Here is a 25,181-nt window from a genome sequence, read left to right on the forward strand (position 1 = left end):
AAACGTCTTTAGTCCTTCTCAATAGATTTGAGATTCTGTAGTCTGTTAGGTCAAGGCAGAGTGATAAGCATTGTTACTGCTCAGCCTTTTACTTCAAGGTTATGTAGATGCAGTCTTAGGATGACCTAGGAAATAGGGAAGGAAGTCAACAATTTCTTTGCTGTTGAGTAAAGAAAAACATTCAGAAAAAATTGCAATTAAATACCAAATGTTTGGTGAGAAATTACGACAATTACTGAGAAGAAAAAAATGAATATAATATTTGCTAAGTACAACAGTAGGTATATCAATCTAGCAGTGAGGAACTTCAGGAATAGAAATAGAGAATTAGAAGTGAAAAGAAGTAACTTTCAAGATGGACACATAAACAAGGGAAATTTGCAACAATAGAAGATTTAGCAATTTAGTACTATTTTGTTAGAAACAATAAAAGCTATCTATATTTAAATGATAGAATGGAAAGAAAGCATGAATAATCAACAGTAAACAATAAGACATTCTTTTTGACTTGCAAATGTATTTTCTAAAGTTCTTCTCTGTCACTTTACAACTATTAGAGTTATTCCTGCTGACAAAGGGAGCTGAATCTTACCCAACAATCTTGGAACACTTTGAAATACAATTTGAAAATGAAACAAAATGTAAAAGGAAAAACCAGAGATTTAATTTTAAGTGGAATATCATTGTATGTAATGCATACCTAATAATATGAAAAATAAAGTAATATAAAAAAGAGCAAAATTATTTTTGGTATGAGACTTTTTCTTGAATACTTTATCAGTGTTGGTTTGACAAGAAAAGATGAAGCCCTCTTGATACGAGTGTAATCCAGAATACTTGTCAGGGTTTCTTTTTGTCTCTTCAGCGTGCATACTTGTTTTGATAATGCATCCAGGATCCCAATTTGAGTTAACAAACAGCTGAAGAGATCTGGTATCTCAAGAAGAGGTAGGGAATGCACAACCTATAAATCTTTCAATAATGTTCAAAGTTCAACAAGGCTGGGGTGAGGCGTGGATTACACCAAAGCACAGATTAATGTCAGCAGGCCACTCCCTGCCATTCTTCCTGTCTGGAAGAAGATGCATTACTTTTTTTTTTTTTTCCTTTTTTTTAAATGAGCAAGTTAGCCCTGTCCTCTCAATCCCATCAGAATGAAATCTCCAGGAATACAGAAACTATATATGTCTTGCACGTAGCATGGAACACATCACATAGTAGGTGCTGAATCAATCTGCTGACAGAATAAATACGTATCACGTCTTCTGTGCAGCAGGCCAACTGAAATGACATCTGAAATGATCACCATGGGAATAGTGACCTCCTTCACTTGGGAGACCTTTTGCTCAGAGCAATCCAAAAGCTTTTGTGGCAAGCCTTGAGGTTAGGTTTAAAAGTCCCAAATCAGGCAGAAGACCAATGGCAAGCAGAAGAAGGGGTAACCAAAGACTGTGCTGAAAGAGTAGCCCCAGGGCCTGTGGGAGAGACAGAGGAGCCTGTGGAACAGCACAGAATGACCCTGTGGGTTGTCAGTGACCTTGTAGGCCCCAAATATCGATGTCAGAGTTAAGTGTTTACAGTCCTCTTTAATTAAAGGTTATTTGACAACTTGAGAGGGAAAGCAAAAAGATATCCTCTAGAGTGTATTTCTAGGGCCCTTAGGAGTGCTAAGGTCAAAGGAAATGTGATAACAACCCAGAAAGAAAACAGGGCCCTTTTTACAACTGCTCCCTGACATAGGGCCACACTGGTAAAACTCACTGGAAATGCTAGGGGAGGTAAGTGCTTTATTCATCCATCCCATTCATCCCACCACATGCTCTGTGCCATGCACTCCAAGACAGACTGGCTCTGATGCCCACAGGCTTGAAGGATACACATGACTTTCTACTCCTCGTATTCCTTTTAATCCCAGGGATACAATTTTCCAGAGAACTTTGAACAGAAAAGCGTTTGAAGGTAAGCAGAAAGTAGGTTAAAAACTATCAGCTGACAAATTCTTATAGGAACAAAAGAAAGCATAAGGGGAGCCAGGAGAAAATTATCCAAACAAAAATGAAGAAGAGATGAGGAAAAAACTAGGGAGGCAAACGAAAGATTTTAAACTTTCTGCTGCATCTTTCCCTTTATTCCCTACTAATAAGAATGTGGTTGACATAGCTTAGGTATGTAAGTCAATGAAGCAAGTACAGGTCAAACTTCTAGATCATGATTCCCACAGACAGGAAAGCCACACTAGGAGGAAGAGGAGGAGGAGGAGAGCCGATTCTTCTTCAGAGAAAGAGATGATTCTATTATTTTAAGAACTGCTAATGAATGAATACCCACTTATGCCACTAGGTACAACGCAGATGTTTTATATTCATATTCGCTACCTTTTATGGTACATTTTATTATGTGCTTAATAGATGACAAAACTAGGAGGTTAAGTAACTTGCTCAAGGTCATAAAGAAAAGTAGAAGCAAAGCTGGATTCTAACCTAACTCTCTGACTCCTAAGTTTGAGGGTTTTTCCCCCCACGATACTGCCTACACAACATTTATTTGTTCAGGGAAAGAAGAGTGACGATATTAGATTTCTCTTCAGGGAGCAATTTCCCAAGACTATATTTTCCATTTAGCTGTGCCTGAATTATTGATTTGTTTATAATTGCCATCCTTTACCATAAAGATCTATGTTCAATATGGGAATAAGAAGCCTATTAGAATGATAGTTTTCTTCATGACGACTATATCATACATCAATTAAAATGAACATAACTTCATAACAGCCTGGCCAGGTGTTGCTAAGTACTATATTACCGCATTCAACATCTGTGAGAATCTTGACAAAAATTACAAATGATACGCCAGGCGGGCTGCTGTTTCTGAATCAATGCATTCTGCAAAAAACTTCAAAAATCTTGGGATACTATAATGAAAGCATGTACAAACACAGCATCACAGAGGGAGGAGATGAGGATGAGACTAACTAGCTCGAATATGAGTAAAGCAATAGGAAGCAGAATTATGGAGGAGTCTCTTAAAGGATGAAACTCCCTCAGTATCAGGTGTGCATCAAATTTCACAATTTTAAGTAGCCTTAATAATCTAAAAGTTCTATGGAATATATCTCTACTTATCCAGCTAAAGAAGAAAATAGGCATCTGTTTTTCCACCCCAAAATTTATAATTAACACAGAGCAAGGGATCACAGCCAGCCTCCCCCAGCAGAGCACTTACCTCCAATAACACACTGTTTCTCTGGTTAACAAAGGATAATCCTTTTGCTGTCTTTCTGACAAAAATTATTCATGTGTTATCAGCATGTTACCAGGGAAAAAGAGATGAACGGATCTGAACTTTCAATGATTTGTTTTAATTTTATAATCAAATAGCAATTATAGTACAATCGCATAAACTATCGACCTTTACCCCTCCTCCTCAATTGTGCCCCAACATTTTGAAGAACAGAATCAATAGATGAACACTGACTTTCACCATTAACCCTTTGAATACCTAAAACCTCAGGAAAGATGGAAGAGAGATGAGGTGAGACAGAGAGCTTAACGCTGAAGGAACTAAGATACTGGAAATATTGTGACAGATTTCTCATCAACATGGCAAGGAAGTCCCCTAACTGTCCATCTCTGGTGCTTTCAGATGGACTCAACTTTGGCTGATATAACATCATTTAGGGAAGGTTTTATAAAACCTTTGCCTGGACCCCACCTCACAGAAATTCTGATTTAATTACTCCTGAATAAGACTCAGGAATCAGTATGCTTTAGAAATTCCCCAGGTGATCCTAATGTGCAGAAATCCACCGACTTAAATAATTCAGAGATATGAATAAATGTAAATCATATTGGCAAGGTTTTAACATAGTTTTCACCTCACTGGAAGAAAAAAATTCTAAAATTTCTAAACACCAAAACATGATAATTTCAATAAACAATAGCAATAAATAATAACAACAGACAACAGCAACACTAACAATAAAAACCTCTTCCAAAACCCAGGAAAGGAAAAAGGGTAGAAGAATTTTGTATAAAAATTTTTCCCTCTCCACCTCCTATATAGGAAAGCAACATTTTTCAATGCTAATCATTAGACCTGGTACCAGGTACATAAATATGAATCAGACATGAATTCCCCATTTTTAAAAATGAGGACACTGAGCCTCAGAGATGTGAAGGAACTTCTCTATGGCCAAAGAACAGATAAAGAACAAAGCTTGAACTTGATCAAGTCTCAAGTCCAAAGATTTTTTTCCTCTCTGTATCTTCTGAATCATTTCTTTGCACTTGCTAACTTAGGTGCTGGGACAGAGTGTCATTTTAGCAATATTTTCCACTGTAGGACCTTGAAGAGTTCATTCTAAGGAACTTAATCCATAGCTCTAGTGGCAATTAGCAACCTGACATTGGCACTGAATAGGTAAAGGAGAGAAATATATAAAATTATATTGGAGGGGCAGGTAGGAGACTAAGAGTAAAGGAGCTTGAATGCTAAGTAAAGAGTTTGGAATGAATGAATATATTAGCTGATTAACAAGTCCCTAGGTATTGAGTATATGCCCTGGGTTGGACAGAGAGAACTCTCTAAGGTCTAGACAATAGGGAGATATTGAAGATTTTAGAATTACTGTATCTAAGGGGCAATCTAATATGCCAAACCAGAAAACAAACTATAAGAAAAGAAAAACCTATCAAAACACTCCTTTTGCCTGGTATAAGTAAGAAAAATAAAACAAAACAAAAACCAACAACCCAAAAACATTATGAATAAATCAACATAAGGCTCATTTACCATTATAAAAAACAAACTCTGAAAAGAAATTAGCATTATTTTAAGCCAAATCTTGTTTTATGTTATTTTTTATTATAGCTGCATAGAATTTTTCTAAAGGCTGAATTTAGTAGCCAATAAAATACAACTCTCCAACCCAGGACAGATGGTCAGCATGACATCCTAGGATTGGAGTCATTTATTAGCATATGTCAGAGTTAACAATAAAAAAACTTGATGAATTATTAGTTTCCCTCAAGGTAGGAAGCATATTCTCAAATTTAAATGAACAAATTAAAAAATCAGAAAAGAGGAAAGAAAACCATTTCAGTCTCCCATAATGCCAAATATCTGCTTAAAACTCTATATTTAGATTAAATATACAAATTAATAAGAAAAAATATATAAATGTGAACAAAAAAGAAAAGGCTAGGTTACTCTTTTATTACTCCAATGAGATGATTTCGTACTTTTCATTTTTTTCTAAAACAACTTGCTCTTCTCCACTTTAGAAAGATACTGAAAATTAAGGTAATTTAAAATCTTGCATCCAAATGTATACCCTTTACTTTTTACATATCTACGTGTGGAAGTTTCCAATGCTTTAAGAAATTTAAAGCATTAAGTAGCATGCCATTTGGGGTGTCAGCAGGGAATGTATTTGACATGACATTAAATTAAGCATATTAACTCAAGTAATAACTTTTTAGTTATACTTATTATTATATCAAATATTAAATTATGCTCATGCTTATTTTCACTGGACAGCTTTTTTAGACATACTTTTTAATCCAATGTGAGTGTGTATGTGTGCATATGCACATAGTGTGTGATTGCATGTGGTGAAAAATTGACACTGCATGTTCATTTTACTCTGGGCCCTCGTCTCATGATTTCTTAATTTACTTTGGTATCATCAGACATCATAAGATGAGCAGTCTCTATGAGACAGTAGCTCTTGATTTCTTTTAAAAAGTTTTCAAAGATTTTGTAACTTTTTAATTCTAGAAAAAGGAATAGGACAAGGACTCATTACATACCATAATCTGTGATTTTACAGGACACCAAATACAGCTCTTTCAGGTTTTGTCCTTCCTTTGCAATGACCTCCACACACCTGAAACACACACATAAAAAGTGGTGAGTTACACTAATGCGTTTCAAGTTAAATTAGCAAGAGTCTGGCCATGACTGTAACAGGAAGAGGTCAGCATTTGATGAATGCCACAGCTCTCTTCTCTCAACAAACTTCTTTCAAGTGTGTCAGGAAAAAGTGTTATATTCTCTGCTTTAAACGCAAGTGTAGTAATACCTAAATGACTTTGATTAAATACATTTATGACTAGTGTATATTTTAAAACCAAAGTGATGAAAAAGAGACGGTTCTGTAAAAGTAATGTCACATTTAGTAACAGATTAGTAAACACAGGCTATATAAAGAACATGTCATTTACATAATAAAACGATATATAACAATTATAATGAAACTAGAATATAGATGGATGGGCTCTTGGTTCAATTATTAATGATGGAGTTTGATAACACTAAAATATACATTTTTGTGTGCTTTATTCCACAAAAATCAGAAATATTTTTAAAATCTATAACATTAATTATAGATGAAAGAAAAATCTGAACACATAAGAACCTTAAAATCTATTACTTTAAAATGTTTAATTCTTAATATTTTAAGTGAATTATTGCATAGATATAATAATATAGATAGATATGTAATATAAAGATATGTAAGATTTAAAGTCTTATCTGGTTTCATTTAAGTTAAAAGGTTTTTGAATGGTGCACTCAGCTCTAATAGCTATAGCGGAACACGTGGTAAAGAACTGAATGAACTTTAAAAATAATGATTAACAACGCCATTCGTTTTGTGGCTCAGTCTCCCATAATATCAGAAAAACCTGTACAGTCATACTGAAATGTAGGAATATGCATCCTTCAATGTAGTCCCTGTTTTAATCTTTATAAATAACAGTTAAGTAAAAGGGTAAAAGCAAAAAGAGTCATTAACCTTTTCTAGGAAGTAAGGATCAAGTAATTTGATACCTGTGTGTATAATCCATCAAAAAATTACTGAGTATCCATCTCTGCCTTGCAGATATTTTATTTGCTGTCTGGCTTATTTGTAGGAATCTTCATAAAATGTCAGAAAAATTTATATGATTTTACTTCACATAATTCATTACTGAAGGTTAAATTAGTTATAAAGAAGACATACTTTTTCCTTTAAGATATTTTTATAGAATGTTGTTTTAATGAAATGATAAACATTTCAAAGTTCCTCAGAATAAATGAATAAACATTGTTTTTGGCTTTTTTAAAAAAAACGATTTATGACAAAAACAGAGAAGTTATTCCATGGCTACAACAGAAAACTTAAAAACAGCAATACAATGCAATTACCATTGATAGAGCTTATTATGAAGGGAAAATTTTAAATCTAATTCCATGTCATTTGGCTTTAATGTAATATTTGAATAAACTCATAAAAAAGGAAGGGCAAAAGGAGATGAAACATTACAGGCAACAACTATGTTTTATTTACAACTTTAAAAATGAATTTTCACATGCGAAGGATAAAAATAAAGACCCTAGATAAATACAAAACCCTTAAATTAAAAGAAATGACTACCTTCTCTCATGCCAAAAGTACGTTTCATTGTCCTCCTCTAGCACCTACCAAAAAAGTTTAACAGATGCACTATTCTGTATGACTACTACAAAATAAAATAAATTAGTACAGAAATGTTTGTGTCATTTATTTTATTCTCATGCTCTTTCCAAATAGTCCAAAATGCCTGATTTTACATTTGATTGTGAAAAAACTCTAACCAGATGCAATATCCTATCTGTGTTCCTGTCACTTGATTCTTTATAAGATATGCCACAAGCACATAGGAACATTAAAGACACACAGAGCAAACTACAAAGAGCAAATAACACAAATTGATTTCACTGTATAAGCCAGATCAAATGCTATTTCATAGGCAACAAGAACCAGTATTCACATAAAATAAGATAATCAATCACTGGATGAAAACTCTTGAAAAACTGATGAAAGGCCATGAGCATCAGGTTTCCCCACTGCGTGTCAGAGGAAAGTTATCATGAATAGATATGGCAAGTAAATTTAGCTTATTCAAGAGGCGACAGCCAAGAGATAACACATGATTAAGAAGAAAGCAGTAAATATCTTTTAGACAGAAAAGGAGAAAAGAAATATAAGAGAAAAGCACTTTGCTTTTACAAAGTATCACCTAGGATTTTTGCTGTTTTTAAAAGTTCAGCTGCATGAGGTTTTCCAAACACTTTTAATTACCCTGTAATCACAGCCAGTGTACTAGAAGTTACACACAACACAGAGGTACTCCTTGAATAAAAATTCATGGAGAGAAAAAAAAAAATTCCTTGGAAGATGTGTGGCAAAACTTAATTTTTTTAATGTAAGTATCACATCATTCCAAGGTGTGATATTTGAAGCAAGGAACCCCAAGTTCTGTGAATGTAGGCTGAAACTCTTAACACGATATTACGCAAAATTGAGTGTTTCAAATAAGTAGCTAAAATACCTGTTGTTTTGAGAGTTGAAAGTGGAAACAGTTTGTATTGTCTTGTTACTGCAAATTGATGGAAATGGAACCCCACATCAACTGGCTAGTGCCTGAAATCCAGGGATTAGTCCAGGTCTAGTTTCCTAGGCAGCCTGCAGTGACAGCAGGTCATGATGAGACAGACACCTGCATGGTGACTGTCCTTTCCTCCTGAAACTTTTAGAGTCCATTACAGTATGTATTTACAGGAAGTATGTGAACATAACACTATAGTCTGTGGACCACATTTACTCTAAATAATTCTGTTTCGAGTCTTGGCTCTAGTCTGACCTTTAGTGTATTAACATTACAGCATTTCCCAGTTCACTGTATAGCACTATGCAGGCAACAAACAAGGTGGTAAAACGTAGCAGTTATTGAAACTTTTGACTACAGGTACTTATATAATTTTTAAGGGTCAGTTTTTAAATGGTAGCAATAAAAAAGAAATGTTTGTAAAGTGATAATCTTTAAGGAGAGCGAGAGAAACAAGGACCACATTTAAAACCTTTGTTTCTCCATCCCCTCTCCTATTCACAGATAATGCATAGGAGGATATCCATTAATTTCAGTAATAAATTATAGTTTTGTCCTGAGGGACAAGCCATGAGTCCCTAAACTCAGAATCTAGAATTCAATTTTTACCCATTCTACACCCCATGCTTGTCCCCACCATCCCTAAAGACAAACCTCAGAATATCGTTCTGAGGTTTGTCTTTAGGGATGGTGGGGACAAGCATGGGGTGTAGAAGGAAAACTTCAGATTATCAGAAGGGTGTAAAGGAAGGGTGTAAAGGAAAACTTCAGATTATCAAATAAAAACATATCCAACACAAGTCTGCTAAACTTTTCCCTAAATTCTGAGAAATAAAGTGAGACATATCTTAACAAGAAGAAATAAAAAATCTGGCAAAATATACCCTATTCTCACGTCCATGGACCCACAGAACCACCTAGCTCCTTTGAAAGCCTGTATTACCATTCTCTATAAACATGAGGGCCTATATGAACAATTTATCCAAATCAAATGTTCTAGGATCAATATATTTTAGTTTCTTCTGAATTGCCTCCCCTCAAATTATTTTCTTCTTTTATGCTTTGGCAGGGTTCTGAAAAAAATTTAAAATTTGCAACCACTGTAAATTCTTGAGTAACAGCTGTTGAGTACATATGTGTGTGTGTATACATACATATATACATATAAACTCTTTTAGAATTCCAAAATGTGACAGAAAACGTGCTCCAAAGTATCCAAAGCATCCAGAATTATTATTTATAATAATGCAATGTTATGCTCACTTGCTTTTGATAATGTTTTAAAATGCACCTGAAACATCTGATGAAATTCGAAAAGCAACAAAAAGGTTACTTTTGTCAGCTATAGAGGATTTTTTTTTTTTCAGAAGAAAAAGCATTTACTTAGTTTCAGTGGAGGGAAAATCTGTCTCCTTAGCAATAGATTCCTAATCACCTGATTTATGTGAAGGGTAAAGGTTAATGAATTAAGCTGTGTAAGCTTCAAAACTATCAAAGGAATTCAAAAGAGCCTTGAATTATGGAAAACAATGGCCCATTCTACATACATACCAAATTTTTATGTTTTTTGTCTCCTACTCAAAAGCTAGAACATGGCATTAGTGACAATTGAAAAGAACTAATGAGGAAATATGACTACATTGCTTGCAAGAGGAGTGTCCTAGGAGACCTTGTTACTGTTTGTGATGTGCTTCAAACCCAAAAGAAGCTAATTGGAGCTGCCAGACACTGGTTTGCAAATCTCACTTTAAAGGACAGGCTCAATCACCTTAGAGGTGTGGAAAGAAATGTCCCCATTAGAGATGCATTAGTATGTGGCTTGGTGAATTTCTAAATAAACTTTAGGATGTTCTTTCCTAAGTCACTTTTAGATTTGAATAATAGATATAACTTCAAGGAGAGGAAAAAATGCAACAAGACAAAAACAACCCCACAGATTTAAAACAAAAAGTATGAAAAGTGCTGTAAAGTAATTGGCAAATAAGTACAATGGGGAGCTAGGTATGTTTAAGGTTGAATAAACATGGAGATCAAACTTTAAAACTCCTGAAATGCAAACACATTGTAAAAGTGATCTATTGGGGGGTTTAAGGAATAGAACTTCATTTTCATCATTTCTTGAAACTGAGCAAGCCAATAAGCCACCCTATGCTATATAGCTTATAAAAGCATAAGAAGCTGCAACTCACAGACACATACAAATGAAAAAGGAATAAAAAGGATTTACAAGATCTAAGGAGAGCAACAACAGAGCAAACTTACTCCAATTCTGTGCTACAAAAGCTCATCCTGACTTCAGGTCATTTAAATGATAGCAGAGGTCACCAAAACACAATTTGGCATCTTATGGAAAGAATAATGATATTTGATTGATTTTTCTAAATCCTCCAATTGAGTTTTACTGAAGAATAATCCAATCCCAGTGCAGCAAATGAATTGGCATGATTTACAGGTGTATCTTGCTTTCAGAAAATGTCCTATATAAACGATTTCTATTTACAAAAAAAAGACACATTTACAGGTAAACATGTATAAGACAAATCGACCCAATAATCTATTAATAATAGTACATTTCTCCTTATTACATATCACTATAATTTCATCTATAAACATTCCATTTACAGTTACTTTTTCTAGTAATAGGACACCTTAACCTCACAGAAATGGTATGCAGTAGTTATTGTTGTATTTAACTTAAACAACTACACATGACAAATGAAAGACACAACAGCATCAAAATGATATGCTGAGTGTGCTTTGTATTTTATGATACACTTTTGTGTAAACATTCTTCTAGTCTATTCCATTTACAACATGATACCAAAAAATATGCAAGTCTATTTTCTCATGTAAACTTCCGAAGATATTCTCATAGTAGACATGTTCACCATAAGATATTTTTTTTTAAAGGTTGACTTGCAATGAAAATGCTAAAAGCATTTGCTCAGAGCATGTTCTTAATATACCACAGGGGCAAAGACTAGCAGTGACATGCAAAATGTCACCAGCTCCACCAGTTAACAATAGTTATTGTGGGACACTCATTAAGTTCTCACATATGAAACGTTATTCTCTGGAAAGCCGATATCTGATTAGTGGACCTAAGATTAATTTAGGCGTTTGCTACTTAAAACAGTAGAGAACTGATGCCCATTTTGTCACATGGATAGTGGAAGAGAGACTTACTACAGTAAGTAGTACAGTAAGTAGACTTATTACAGTAAGTACCTACTACAATAAGTGACCTATAAATTGAAATGTTATTGAAACCTAAGTCCTAGGGGTTTGCACCTTTAGACACCTTTGAGGAGGCAGAGCAGATGTTGTCATTGCTGATCCTTCTGGACCAGCCTTTCCGTAAGCATCTCTAACATTAGGTAGGCTTCCCAACTGGAAAGCTAGTAGGAGTCAGTGCTGAAAAAGGAGTACACGACAACAAAATAATATTTTCCAATATATTTAGGAATGACCATTACAAATCAGCTCTAACTGAAATATTTTGCTTCTTCATTTATATAGTAAAATATGTTTTAATATAATTTGGATGTTTCTCAGAGTATTTTAAAAATGTTTTTTGGAAAGAATGAAGCCTGTACTATTTTAAAAATGTACATCTTCTTTAAGCTACTAAGAAACAAGATGGTTAAAGGTTTCCCCAAAGGGAGCTTAAACCAACAAATTTGTGACAAACATGGATTTGGCTTTAATATTTCAGATACATTTATCCAAAGTCTTGTTTTTAATTTTAGCCATTGTCCCATCCTTTTACCACAACTACACTAAATCATTATTTAACAACTTGAGCTTAGTCTGAGCATTCCTCAAAATATGCAAGAAACAGAAAAAAGATCCAACGCTTTTATTTATTTTTTACTTATTTATTTATTTATTTATTTATTTATTTATTTATTTATTTCAACCATGCTTTATTGAGTGCAAACTATGTGTTAGAAACATTAAAAGATATAATCAGAAAGCCACATTATTATAAAATGATGGACATAATACTTATAACCTTGATAAATCAACTGTTGTTTATTTTTGTTATTGTTAATAATAATGTTCCCACCTAGGAGCAAAAAAAACACAAACATATCATTGAAAACAGTTATATTTCAGGACTAAAGGAAATCCTAGAAAGAAAGGAGGAAGAAATGTAAAGGCAAGACTTTCTAATTCAGCATTGTATTCATTCCTCAATGGGGGAAAACATAGTTACTTTGAAACAGGAAAAGTTAAAAAACCTCCTCTTCCTTTAAACTTTTTGGGGTTCCATCAATTTATTACCAACATCTCTGGGGGAATACGGCACTGCACAATGTTGATACTGTTAAGACTGGTGCTACTTCTATGGTTTTCTGGCATATTTTTAGACAAAGGACAAGAGAGAAGATTTTATTATTCTACATGTTACAAAAATTTATTGTGTGGAAGCAAAAGCCCAGGCCCTTAAAAAAAGACTCAGGAATATAAAAACATATAAAGCTATGGTCCATTTTAGTGAATTGTAATTCATCAGAAGCCACTCCCCTTCTGAAAAAAAGTGATGCAAGATTCTGGCAAGCTCCACACCACACCCCACTACCACCACCAATAATAAAGAAAAACTTTAATGTTAAAGCTAGAAGAGATTTTTAGGCTTCCAAACAACTAAAATGAAACTGAGGTGGACTATTCCACATATAATTGATAATAATCTCCCTGCCCATTCCTACCCCATTTACCCTAACTGCTGTAAGTAGATAAGAAAGTCTCAATCTAATGGACATCATATACTTCGTGCTCACCTTTGATTTAAAATGGCTAAGACTGAATTATTTTACTGGAATATAAAAGCACCCAGAAGATGAGATTTCAGGCATCATTCAGGAAGGAGTTAAGTACTTCCTTACCAGAAGACACCACAAGTCGGCTTTGTAGTGACTAATTGCCTCTTTAACCTCTGTACTCTGGGAGCTGGCCTGTGCTTCAATACTAGTTCTGTGATAGAGCCAAAGACTGATGTTTAACATAGACCTCCCATGACCTGCATAGCCAAGGAGTTAACTCAGACAAGATGCTGACAAAAGGTTTCCTTCTCACTTGGGAAAGCACAAAATCTCTTTTTGGATCAGCCAAATTCTCAGAAGACTATAAAACACAGCAGGTAAAGACAATTTATAAAAGTCAAAAGAATGGTTTCACTCTGGCTAACAGTGATTTTAAACATCCAAATGTATCATTCAAAATTTTGCTTGAGAAATGGTTTTAGTGATAAGAAAAAAATAGATTATTTATTTTAACATGCAATGAAGAGGGCACCTAATTTGATTTCTTTGAAAGCTTATAATTAGATAGCTGTAATAAAACACAAAGAAAGGAGGTCAATGTTCTCCACTCCAAATGTTTCCCCTACGCTTCAAGTATTCATACTCAGGAAGCCTGTACTTTGTCATTAAATTTTTAAGCTTGGAAAATTTCTGGCTTTAGCAAAAGCCAACAAAAGAATTTTTACAGGTGATTTTCAGTAGTGATTACACAAAAATAATTAATTCTGCAATTGGGAGAAAAGCATAGTGAAGGCCTCTTGTCAGGTTCTGAAAAAAGAAAGGGAAAGGAGTGAGTTCTAGATTAAGGAGCTGGAAAAGGGAGGGCACTGGGAACAAAATAACCTGCATACTCATCCACAAAGAAGAAAACGGAAAGCTCACACAGACTTGATGAAGGCAGAGACATTACATACATTTGACTTTACTAATACTTGGCTAGACTGAACTCTGAACCCTTTGAGGCTTAAGGATCATTGCTGCTGAATTCATAAAAACCTATTCCAAAGCTCTGAAACTGCCACTGCTTTATTCTTGTTTTCTCCCATATCATTACATATTAATGTTCATGTCAGAGGTAAAATAATCTTTGCTCTAACACTTATGGGAAAGGGAAGCATTGGGTCATGCTTAATTGTTCTGCTACATTGTAGTTACACAAAAAGATAACTTTTTCACTTTAAAAAAGAAATAACAATTACATTTCTTTTTCCAAAAAAAAAAAAAAAGAAAGAAAACAGCCACATATTTCTACAAATGACAATAAGGGGCATTGACCAAGAATTCTCTTATGAAAAGTATGCAGTTTATATTTTGTAAATCCCAACAAAAGAATAATGGCTGGTTTCAGTTAATTTTTATCTATCTGAAGGATATAGAAACAAAGTCCTCCAAATTTTCTTCTTAAATAATATTTAAGTAAATACAACAGAATGAATTTCAGAAATTCCAGGGAAAGGCTATTGAATCTTACTTAGCTTTTCTGGCTACCAGGCCGATTCAATGATTCCTAATATAAAGTTCATTTGCCTATAAAATACACTTCCAGAGGATTCTCTCTTACCTCTATCCATCAATGAAAAGACTTGATCATCAACCATTTAATTTATATTCAGAAGAGTATATAATATATATGTGCATGTGTGTATACATTTTTGAATGTAATTCTTTTGTTGTAACTACTTTTTAAAAAGTTTTTATTTATTTTTTTGAGGGGACGGAGGGGCAGACAGAGAGTGAGACACAGAACCAGAAGCAGGCTTCAGGCTCTGAGCTGTCAGCACAGAGCCCCACATGGGGCTCGCCCGAACCCACGAACCACGAGATCGTGACCTGAGCTGAAGTCAAACATTTAACTGACTGAGCCACCCAGGCGCCCCTATAAATGTAATTCTTAAGAAATACATTTTCCCTTACCAATACTATCATTAAATGAGCAAACACATAATTGTTATAAATGCACTTAGTACAAATTTTAGCAGTCTTGACTCTGAAATATCATAATCACTAAAATCCAGGTTGCTCTGCTTGGACTAGTCATCGGTCTATTCCCTATGAAGGGGAAACACATTTCTGCTCCTAGGGAGAGTGGTGGAAAGCTAATGAAACCAGTGTGTAAGACTGATAGAAACCATGGAGGGAAGCATTGCCCAATTTCTCCTTGCAGAAAGTTGCAAAAACATGGGGAAGGAAGAATCATTTCACCATTTGTTTCAGACAGTGGGTACCTTGCAGGCAACATCATGTCTGACAGCAAGAACAAGCAACACTCCCAAACCCAGTACTCAGTTTATGTTATTCTAAAGTTATATCAAAATGAACGGCACATCTCTGGCATATTTCTCAATGCTCTACTGTTGATTATAGTTACAGTTCTGTCTGCATAAGCAACAAACCATGTAGCAAAATGGAGTAACAGTATTAACATTCCTGCTCTGCATAAAAAAAAAAACAAAAAACAAAAAAAAAAACACTTCTCTCAAGTACCCAACTAAATAAAGGAATTCATTCTGCTATTCTGAGAAAAAGCAAGATTGAGAGTTGAGAAGAGAGTTTACTGTTTTTAAAAGTAATTAGTGGAATAAAGAGGCAAGAGCAATGCCAGGTGTTTGAAAGGAATGTCAGGTAAATGTGCTTGGAATCTGATGATCAGTTTTGTGCTTGTATGGGTCCTGAAAGTATCATGAGTCCTTTCCTGGTAATGACAGAATTGTATTAAAAAATAAAATTAGAGCACAAATTCCTTTTTGTGATCTTTTATTGAAAGGTAAATACGTAGTCCTCAGAAACAAAACACACTTAGGCCATTTAGCAAAATTTGGGGCTTTGGGGAAAATAATGGCAATTCAATGACACATCAAACTTTTAAAAAGGTGAATGAAAATATAAAGAGTAATAATAGTATAAGCAAGTCAGAGAATGTGATATAAACTCAGGGATGTACTAGTCAAACTAGTGGCTTCAGTTAAGATTGTGAAAAGAGTATTATAAAGAGGAAAAAGAAGAAAACAATATATATAACATGTAACAATACAAATATGTAACATACTACATTACATATAACATGTGTAATGATTCTTGTTATAAATAACATATATATGTAATAATGAATATATAAAAATATATTCATTTATTTCATCATTAGTAGGGGACTTGAATTTATTTTGTTTACTTACATTCAGGTTTTTTCCACTAGAAATGCATACAAAATTATAAAGAAAATATTTGAGGCAAGAAAGGTAAGAAATACGGATAGTAAAATAATGTCAGGGGTATACTCACCCTGAAGGGATTCATACGATTCAGTGCTGAAAAGCCTCTGCAAGTGGGTTAAGATTTTGGAATAAGCTTTCAAGGAACCAAAGTAAAGAGGAAAGTAGGATTATTTCTAAGATTCATAATATCAATGATTTTTTAAAAATCTAATGTTCAAAAGAACCTACAAAAAGACTAGATATGCCTGAAGCAGTTCTGGGTAAAGGCTAACGTTTCAAAAAAAAGTATCAAAATATTCTGCATCATTTAGAAAATGTCCTCTCATTTCTTAATACCACTATGGACTTAACCCATGAGAAACTGGCCATTCAAAAAATTTAAAAATTAAAACTATATTATACATGATTAATAACAGTATAATAATAAAATAGATTTAGTTACATCGGAATTTTGCTAAATTTTAATGTTTCATATACAAAATCAATCAGTTACAGATACTGGAAATATGTTTCAGATGCTCAGACTGTCATCATCATATGTGAGTGTGTGTATATGGGTGCATCCACTGTCCTAGTGTTGGGAATGGGGTTCAACATTCCCAAATCAAACAAAAACATTCCCAAATGAACAAAAAGATTTCTAAATCTTTTCTGTAAAATGGAAATTACGATATCTGCCTCCAAGGATTTTATAAAGGTTACATTTCATAATGTCTGCAAAGATGCTTTTAGTTATTCAACAAACATTTACTAACCCTTACTATGCCCCTAACTATATGGATACAAAGATGGATAAGCCAAGCCTCTTCCCAAGGGGGATTCACAATCTTGTCAACTTTAACATCCTCCACACAAATAAGACAGGGTTATTTAGAATAGAATAGAATTTCCTAACATACATTTCTCAGAAAACTAGCACTCTGGGGCTTTAATAGTTGGCATATGCAAGAAAGAAATGTATGGTTCAATAAGTTCATGCTAAATCAAATTTTTTCTTAATAAAAAAATTAACATAAAACACATAGGATAGCACCTGGTACACAGTAAGCAATTAAATGTTAATTAATATTATTTAGGCCCTAGCACAGAACTTGGCACATAAAAAAACACCTGTGGTAGGCTGAAAAATGGCCCCCAAAGATAACAATTCTTATTCCATGGAACCTATAAATGTAGGTTTTTTTACATTTATACATTTACATTTTTACATTTTTTTTACATTTAGGTTCTTTTTTTATGTTTAATTTTTAAATATTTATTCATTTTTGACAGACAGAGAGAGAGAGACAGCAAGAGGGAGGGAGGGGGAAAGAGAGAGAGGTAGACTTCAGGCTCTGAGCTGTCAGCACAGAGCCCCACGTGGGGCTTGAACCCACGAACCTGGAGATCATGACCAGAGCCGAAGTTGGAGGCTTAAGGGACTGAGCCATCCAGGCACCCCTAAATGTTTATTTATTTTTTGGGGGGGGGAGGGGAGGGGACAGAGAGAGATGGGGGACAGAGGATCTGAAGCGGGATCTGTGCTGACAGTAGGGAGCCCCATGAGGGCCCTAACCCACAAACCGTGAGATCATGACCTGAGCTGAAGCCCCCTGTTTAACTGACTCAGACACCCAGGTGCCCCTATAAACGTAACCTTATGTGGAAAAAAGGGTCTTTGCAGGGGGAGGTTCTCCCGGATTATCTGATGAGGCTCTTCAAACAATACCTAGTGTACTTCTAAGAGAGGCAGACGGAGAAGTGACACAGAGGGTGAGGACAGGTGGAGACAGCAGTGATTTGGCCACAAGCCAAGGAATGCTGGTAGCCACCAGAAGCTGAAAAGAGGAAGAATGGATTCCTTCCTAGAGCCTTCAGAAGGAGGCTGACACCTTGACTTCGGCCCAACGCAACTGATTTTGGATGTTTGTCTTCCACAGTCATGAGAGGGTAAATATTTGTGGGGTGTTTGTTGATTTGTCCTTTCTTTTGGAAATAACAGACACGTTTAACTGTGCCTGGTTAGAGATTTGTTTCCTTTTGAGAATTTTAAAAGGAAAGGAGGCAAATTTCTCTTCTACAAAAAGTAAACTGACTTGCCTTTCTGCTGTAGGTGGCTCCAGAAGTTAGTTTTGGGGGTATTGCTCTGTAATTGGTCAGGGTTGCCATAGGAAGAGTTTAAAGACAGAACAAAAGTCTGACTTGGCCCCTCAACCCCCCGAGGTCAGGAAGCTGAGGGAGCAGCGTGCGCTGCCCGGTCGCCCCTGTGGCAACACCCTGTGACCCTCAGAGCAATGCGAGCGGTCCGCCCGGCCGCGGTGGCTTCTGAGAGCGCCCGAGCAGGCCTCACTGGCTCCTCCCCCGACGTTGAGGGTACAAACTGGGAGCAGGAGAGGAAGCGACGCTGGCGGCGGGAGGCTGTGTGTCCCGAGGCGCGAGTGTGGGGGGAGCGAGCTCAGAAGCCGAGAGCGGCTGACAAGGCGCTGCCTGCCGACTGCCAGGGCGGCCGACTCGACACCCCGGAACGGCTTCCGGCGGAAAGGGCTCTCCGTTAGGCTGGGATCCGATCCTACCGGAAGAGTTTTACCCGTTCTTGCTTGCTGGCTGTGGTGCTGAGGAAAAACTATGATTGGATGGAGTGTGCTTCTTTTTTTTCTAGAAGATTCCATGAAGCTTCCCAGCAACTCTTTCATTTCCTCCTCGTTACTGTCTGGAACATCCAGTTTTCTAGTAGGTTCTTTGTCTTTGGGTATTGTAAACTTCCTCTCTTTCCAGAATGTGCCTCTCTGTTCTTGAGAACCCTCCTGCCCCACCCGCTCTCGGCGAGTTTCCCCGGGCTTGTCTCTGGGGGGTTTGTCTGTGTTGTGTGAAGGAAGTGCCTCTGTACTCCCGGGTGGGTCTGCTTGCCGTCTTGCAAAACCATCCATCAGAGGTCAGGTTCCACCTCCGGTTTCCTGCTGCTGATTTCCCTCCGAGCCTGCTTCGTGGGCGCGGGGTTGGCCCTGGGCTTCCAGGCGGCGGTGGCCCACTCCCCACATGGGCCTTTAATTTCGGGACTGTTTTACACCGTGAGTTTGGTTTCTTTTTAGAAATCTGCTATGACTGGGTGCTATTTTGGAAAGACTTCGACTGAAATTCAAGTTTCTGAATTCTTCCATTTTTGCATTTTCTAAGGAAATATCACTGAAACCACCAAAAATATTGCACGTGGGATGGCTGGTTTTTCTTGTTCAGGCCATTCTGCCAACGGGCTAACTTTTAGCTGGAAGGACGTGGTGAAGGGGAAGTAGAGCGCGCTGGAATGTCGACACCTATCTTTGTTCATGCTTGCAGCTGATGCCAGGAGAGGACTCAGCCCAGGCCATTCAGTGGGTGACAGGGAAAGCCTGACTAGGAGGCCAGGTATTCTGGCATCTTTGTTTTTAAGCTACTAAATTTGTGATAATTTGTTATAGTACCAATAGGAAATGAATCCAAAGCCTAATAAATGTTATTAAACTAACCATTATACATGTGGCACCAAGGAATGTGATTTATAAAGGTAACAAGCTAAGTGCAATTATGATGATGTTACTGGATAAGACAAAATTTTAATTTGTGAAAGGGACAAAAAAGGAAAACTTTAAAGAATGTAACCATATCTAAAGCCTGAATTAGAATAAATTCCAAAAAAGGTATGTCTTTTTTAGAATAAACAATCATTCCCCCCCAACATTTTATTACAGAAATTTGCAAACATACAAAAAGTTGAAAGAATTGTTCAGTGAAAACCCATTATCCACCACCTAAATTCTATAATTAACATTTTCTACATGTGCTTTATGTCACATGTATCCATCCATCTATTTCTCTATCCATCCAGGTATCTATCATCAATTTAACTTATTTTTTGGTGCATCTTAAAGTAACTGCAAACATTTCACTCCTAGCCACTTCAGCATATACATCATTAACTAGAGTTCAATGTTCTTTTTTTTTTTTAAAGTAAGATTTACCTACTGTGAAATGCATAAATCTTAAATGCAATCAGTTTTGACAAAAGCACACATCTGTCTACCTTGAACTGCTATCAAGATTATTTGTAGCACCCCACCAACTTCCCACATGCCCCCTTTTAGTCAGTCATTGCTCATACCCACCCAAAAAGGCAACTATAGTTGTAGATGTTTTGTTATTTTATTTTACCATAGCTTAGTTTTGATTGTTCTAAACCTTCATAAAAATAGAACATACAGTATGTACTCTTTTGTGTAAGGCTTTTTTTTTTTACATAGCATAAAGGTTTGAGATTCATTATGTTGTTTCATATTTCAGTAGTTCTTCCTGATTGTAACTTACAATTGACAAGAGGCATTCCATTATATTAATATACCAAGTTTCTTTATCCATTCTTCTCTGGAAGGGCATGTGAACTGTTTGCAGATTCGGGGCAACTGTGAACAATAGTGCTTCTAGGAACATTGCTGTACAATCTTTTTGTAGATATATGCTTTCATTTCTCATAGGTAAAAACCTAGGATTGGAATTGCTGCGTCATAGAGTATTAGCAGTATGTATTTAGTAGATGATTAGTTTTAGAAGAAACTGACAAATCTCCTTCCAAAGTTGTAGTACCATTTTACATTGCCACAAACACTTTTGAGAGTTGTAGTTGCTTCCTGTCCTCACCTGTTGATGTTATCAGACATCTAAACATTCTGGTGAGTATGTAATGAAGACTAAACATTAAAAAACATAAATGTTCTATCACGATAATAATTAAATTTTTTATATCTGTTTTTTGAGTTTATTTATTTTAGCAATCTCTACACCCAGTGTGGGGCTTAAACTCCCAACCCGAAGATCAAGAGTCAGATGCTCTTCCAACTGAGCCAGCCAGATGCCCCTACTCTTTTTATCTTTTAAGAAAATACTTACACAATGACAAACTATATTTGGAAACGGATCAATATTTTAAACTTTATCTTTGTATTTCCATAATTTTTTAATGCACACAACATTAAAAGTACATATATATGATATGGATTTACTCATTATACAGACAAAGCTTGGTATAGACTCTTTGTAATAGCTTTTTGGCCCAGATGCAACATTCCATCTGCTAGGTCTTTGGGACATCTTCATGGCTAATTCCATTTCTTTTATCATCTTTATCCCAGGCAGTGTAACTAACAGTAATCAGATAATTTTAGGAAAGAAGTCTTAGTCATTTCATATAGCCCTCAATGTTACCTTATATGTTGCTTTCCACATTATCTCTCGTAAGTTGAACTAGAAGTTACAAACTAATTTAAAATCAGCTCCAAACTATGATCTCCTCTATAACCACCAAGCTTTTCATCATTTAAGGTTTATAACCTAAATCAGTATTTGGTGGAAGACATTATAGAATGTTGTGACTTACAAAGTAGGCTGCTTATTCTATTACCAAGAACATTGTAAAAAAATATATAGCCAGAAACTAGATTAGGACTTTGGCATTCGTCAGCAAATAGTAAAAGTTGGATACCGTGGATCTCTCAGAATTTTCTTCAATTACTGGGGATAAAAACAAATGATTTTCCTTTCTTTTACTATTTATAATTATTTAAGCAAAATGGCCAATTTTAAGAAACTTGCAGTCCACTGATTTTCATAGCTACATATAATATATATAAAATAAAAATCTTAACTGAAACATACAGAAAATTTCAAGTGAACATTAAGATGCTTAGTACTGCTGAAGAGATAAAGTCAATGTTTTTCTATAATCATATGTGAACACAGAAAAAGAAAAGATCAAAGAAAATTTAACCTGACAGTTTATCTTTTTCCACTCCATTGTAAATTTTATTTATGTCTTACATACAATGATTCACCTCTGATCTAGATGATTTGGGTAAAGCAACTAAACATCAGGTACTTAAAGAATTCTGTAAACATGGCTTCCAAATAGGATCAAGGAGGGAAATAGTCATGAATCTTTTAAAGTATTCAATTAAGGCTCGAGACATATAAAAGTTCGTAGTAAGCCATACAAAGATGTGCCAAGCACATATTTGAGGATTTCAGCTACATCTGAAAGAGCCTTCTGATACATAATATAAAGATAACTTGAAGATATTAATAACTTTAAGCATATTACTAAAAACCTTACATGATCAAAGTCTGGTATTCAGTGAGGGAAAAAGATACCTTTATTTCACAATTATGTAAAACTACAGTAAGAATTCTATGAACTACTGTATTATTTTTCATAATATCAATATTTAAAAATGGAAACCACTAAGAAATAATTGCAAAGTTATTAACTGTGTGGAAGCTTTTAAAAGTCATTTTATACTTCTACATTATTCAATTATCCCATATAACTTTCAAAACATTCAGTCTAATTCTTTTTAAAGTGAACTTTAAACACTGATTAGAATCAATGTCTATAAATCCCTGCAAGGAAAAATAAATGCATGTTTACTGCAAAAATTAATACAGAACTGAAATCTTTAAGTTTGGAAATCTCTCTTAACAGATAGTACAACCAATATCAAACATTAATTATAAAGAGGCATTCAGAATTATTTGGGGGAGAAAGAAGTCTTAATGGGCATCGGGCTGTGTATTCATATATTAGTACAGGGCCATATTTGTTATTGAGCCTAACTTCTTTTTTTTTTTTTTTAATGTTTATTTATTTTTGAGAGAAAAAGAGAGAGAAAGAGGAGCTCAAGTGCAGGGGAGGAGTATAAAGAGAAAAGGGAGACACAGAAGCTAAATCAGGCTCCAGGCTCCGAGCTGTCAGCACAGAGCCCGACACAGAGCTCAAACTCACCAACTGTGAGATCATGACCTGAGCCGAAGTCAGCCAAAGTCGGATGCTTAACCAGACTGGGTCACCCTTATTGACCCCAGCTTCTAACACCCATACCCAGTCACCCTGAGTCTGGTCTTCAGCCAAACACCTAGCCCCTCTATTCTTGGAATCTTAAATTTTATTGCCTTATCCAGGCCAGATAAAGATGAGCAGAAGCCATGAAGTCCTCGACAAACAAAAAACACCACATGGTTTCTCTCTCACCTGTAATTGCATAACAATTAAAAAATCCACTAAACTGTACAATTTATAAAAGGAAGATCAAAGTTGTTTTCTTTTTTCCCCCCAGATTGTTTATGTTGTCCCCGTGGTGCTGATACACTAAGCATGCACTTGGTCTGCTTAACAATAATCTAGTAGAATGCCTGATCTTATAATGACTGCTACTTCACTGCGAACACTCTATCCCCCCATTTTATGGACTACAATGATTCCGCCACTTTTTTTTTGTTCAAATTTTGTTCACCACCTATTTCTTTCAGTGTAGATTGAAAACTAAGAATGACTTCTGGCACTTATATTTTGCATAACTGTCTGACTTGGTGCACTGAACACATTTATTACCTAGATGTTTTCTCAAAACACTATGCCTTTTAATATATTTAGATCTTACCACAGCCATAGATATAGAGTCCAGCCACATTTTATATGGCTGAGTCTGTGTTTTAAACAAACATTTGAATATGAATGCTTTTAGATCAGACATGTGCTCTTTAGTTGTAACAGTCCCCACCATTCCCTAATGAATACATTTGATCTACTTTACTCGTGTACATTCTTTGTCTGGCTTTTATGGGCATTTAGGTTTGCAACTCCTGAAAATACCATGTATATTCATCCACATTGGTTTAAAACCCTTAATTCAGACCCAAGTGCTGGTCTCTTCTCAGACTGACTGTTGCTCCTGACCCGTGGTTTTCCTTCTCCTCTGCTGTGACCACTGTATGAAGTATATAGCTCATCATCCTGACCTGACTTCTAGTTCTGACCTCATGCAGGGTCCATGTTTTACTCATCTGTGATGTGATGCTCAGGACAGGTTTGTTGAATGAAATGAGTGAAGGATTGGTGCTGACAAGTCATGCCCTTGTATATACTTAGAATTCTAAATAAAAGGACTAAATACATCACTTTTATTAAGAATATGTCAATAAGGGGCACCTAGGTGGCCCAGTTAGTTGAGTGTCCAACTCTTGATCTAGGTTCAGGTCACTATCTCCCAGTTTGTGGTATCGAGCCCGTGTTGGGGTCCTTTCTCGGGATTCTCTCTCTCCCTCTCTCTCTGCCCCTCCCCAGCATGCACAAGCTCTCTCTCTCTCTCTCAAAATAAATAAATACAAACTTTAAAAAAAGAGAATATATCAACAAAGTAGGACATTATTTTTAAGCAGAAGGACTAGATAATTTGTAGTTATGAGGAGAAATATCTATGAAAACTCTGGCTACCATAAAGGATAAAAAGCATGTAATAACAAAATGTAAAGGGATTTAAAAGGAGAAAAACTGTATATGGAAATCCATAAAGTTAAAAGTATAATAATAGGATAAGAACATGTACTAGAAACATGAAGTGGGCTCTGCTGAATTCCTAGTAGACTTATCTTCTACACTAGATAAGCCAAAATGATTCAGAAGACGCTATAATATTCATTTTTAGGTAAGCAAAAGAAGGAACAAAAACTGTAATAAACTCTTAAAAAATGTGACGGCTACTGAAAATTATAAATTGCTATTAATTTCAAGGAGCTCATCTTACACTTCTTGATCTTGGAAAGGAAATATTTACCTGAGGGAAGTAAATTCACTTTCCATGACAAGTTCTACTTCAGGACAAAGAAAATACCACAATTTGTCAATGTGAGAGTAAATATCACAGCAAGAAAATAAATATGGTTTACAAGGTATTATTTTCAAAGAAGGAAGA

At 35.5% G+C, this 25,181-nt stretch overlaps 1 protein-coding gene across 1 annotated transcript in view; it reads right to left on the reverse strand.

Moving 5' to 3' along the window:
* FBXL17 (F-box and leucine rich repeat protein 17) overlaps window positions 1-25,181 on the reverse strand; it is a 495,516-nt gene that overhangs the window by 157,492 nt on the left and 312,843 nt on the right. The window contains exon 7 of the mRNA XM_047090120.1: window positions 5,811-5,887. Within this exon, the coding sequence (XP_046946076.1) occupies window positions 5,811-5,887 (77 nt within the window). The remainder of the gene's footprint in view (window positions 1-5,810; window positions 5,888-25,181) is intronic.

This window comes from Lynx rufus, unplaced genomic scaffold (assembly GCF_022079265.1).
Source record: "Lynx rufus isolate CCGP_SWC_20201006 ecotype Redwood Valley unplaced genomic scaffold, mLynRuf1.p SCAF_1, whole genome shotgun sequence".
Classification (NCBI taxonomy): Eukaryota; Metazoa; Chordata; class Mammalia; order Carnivora; family Felidae; genus Lynx; species Lynx rufus.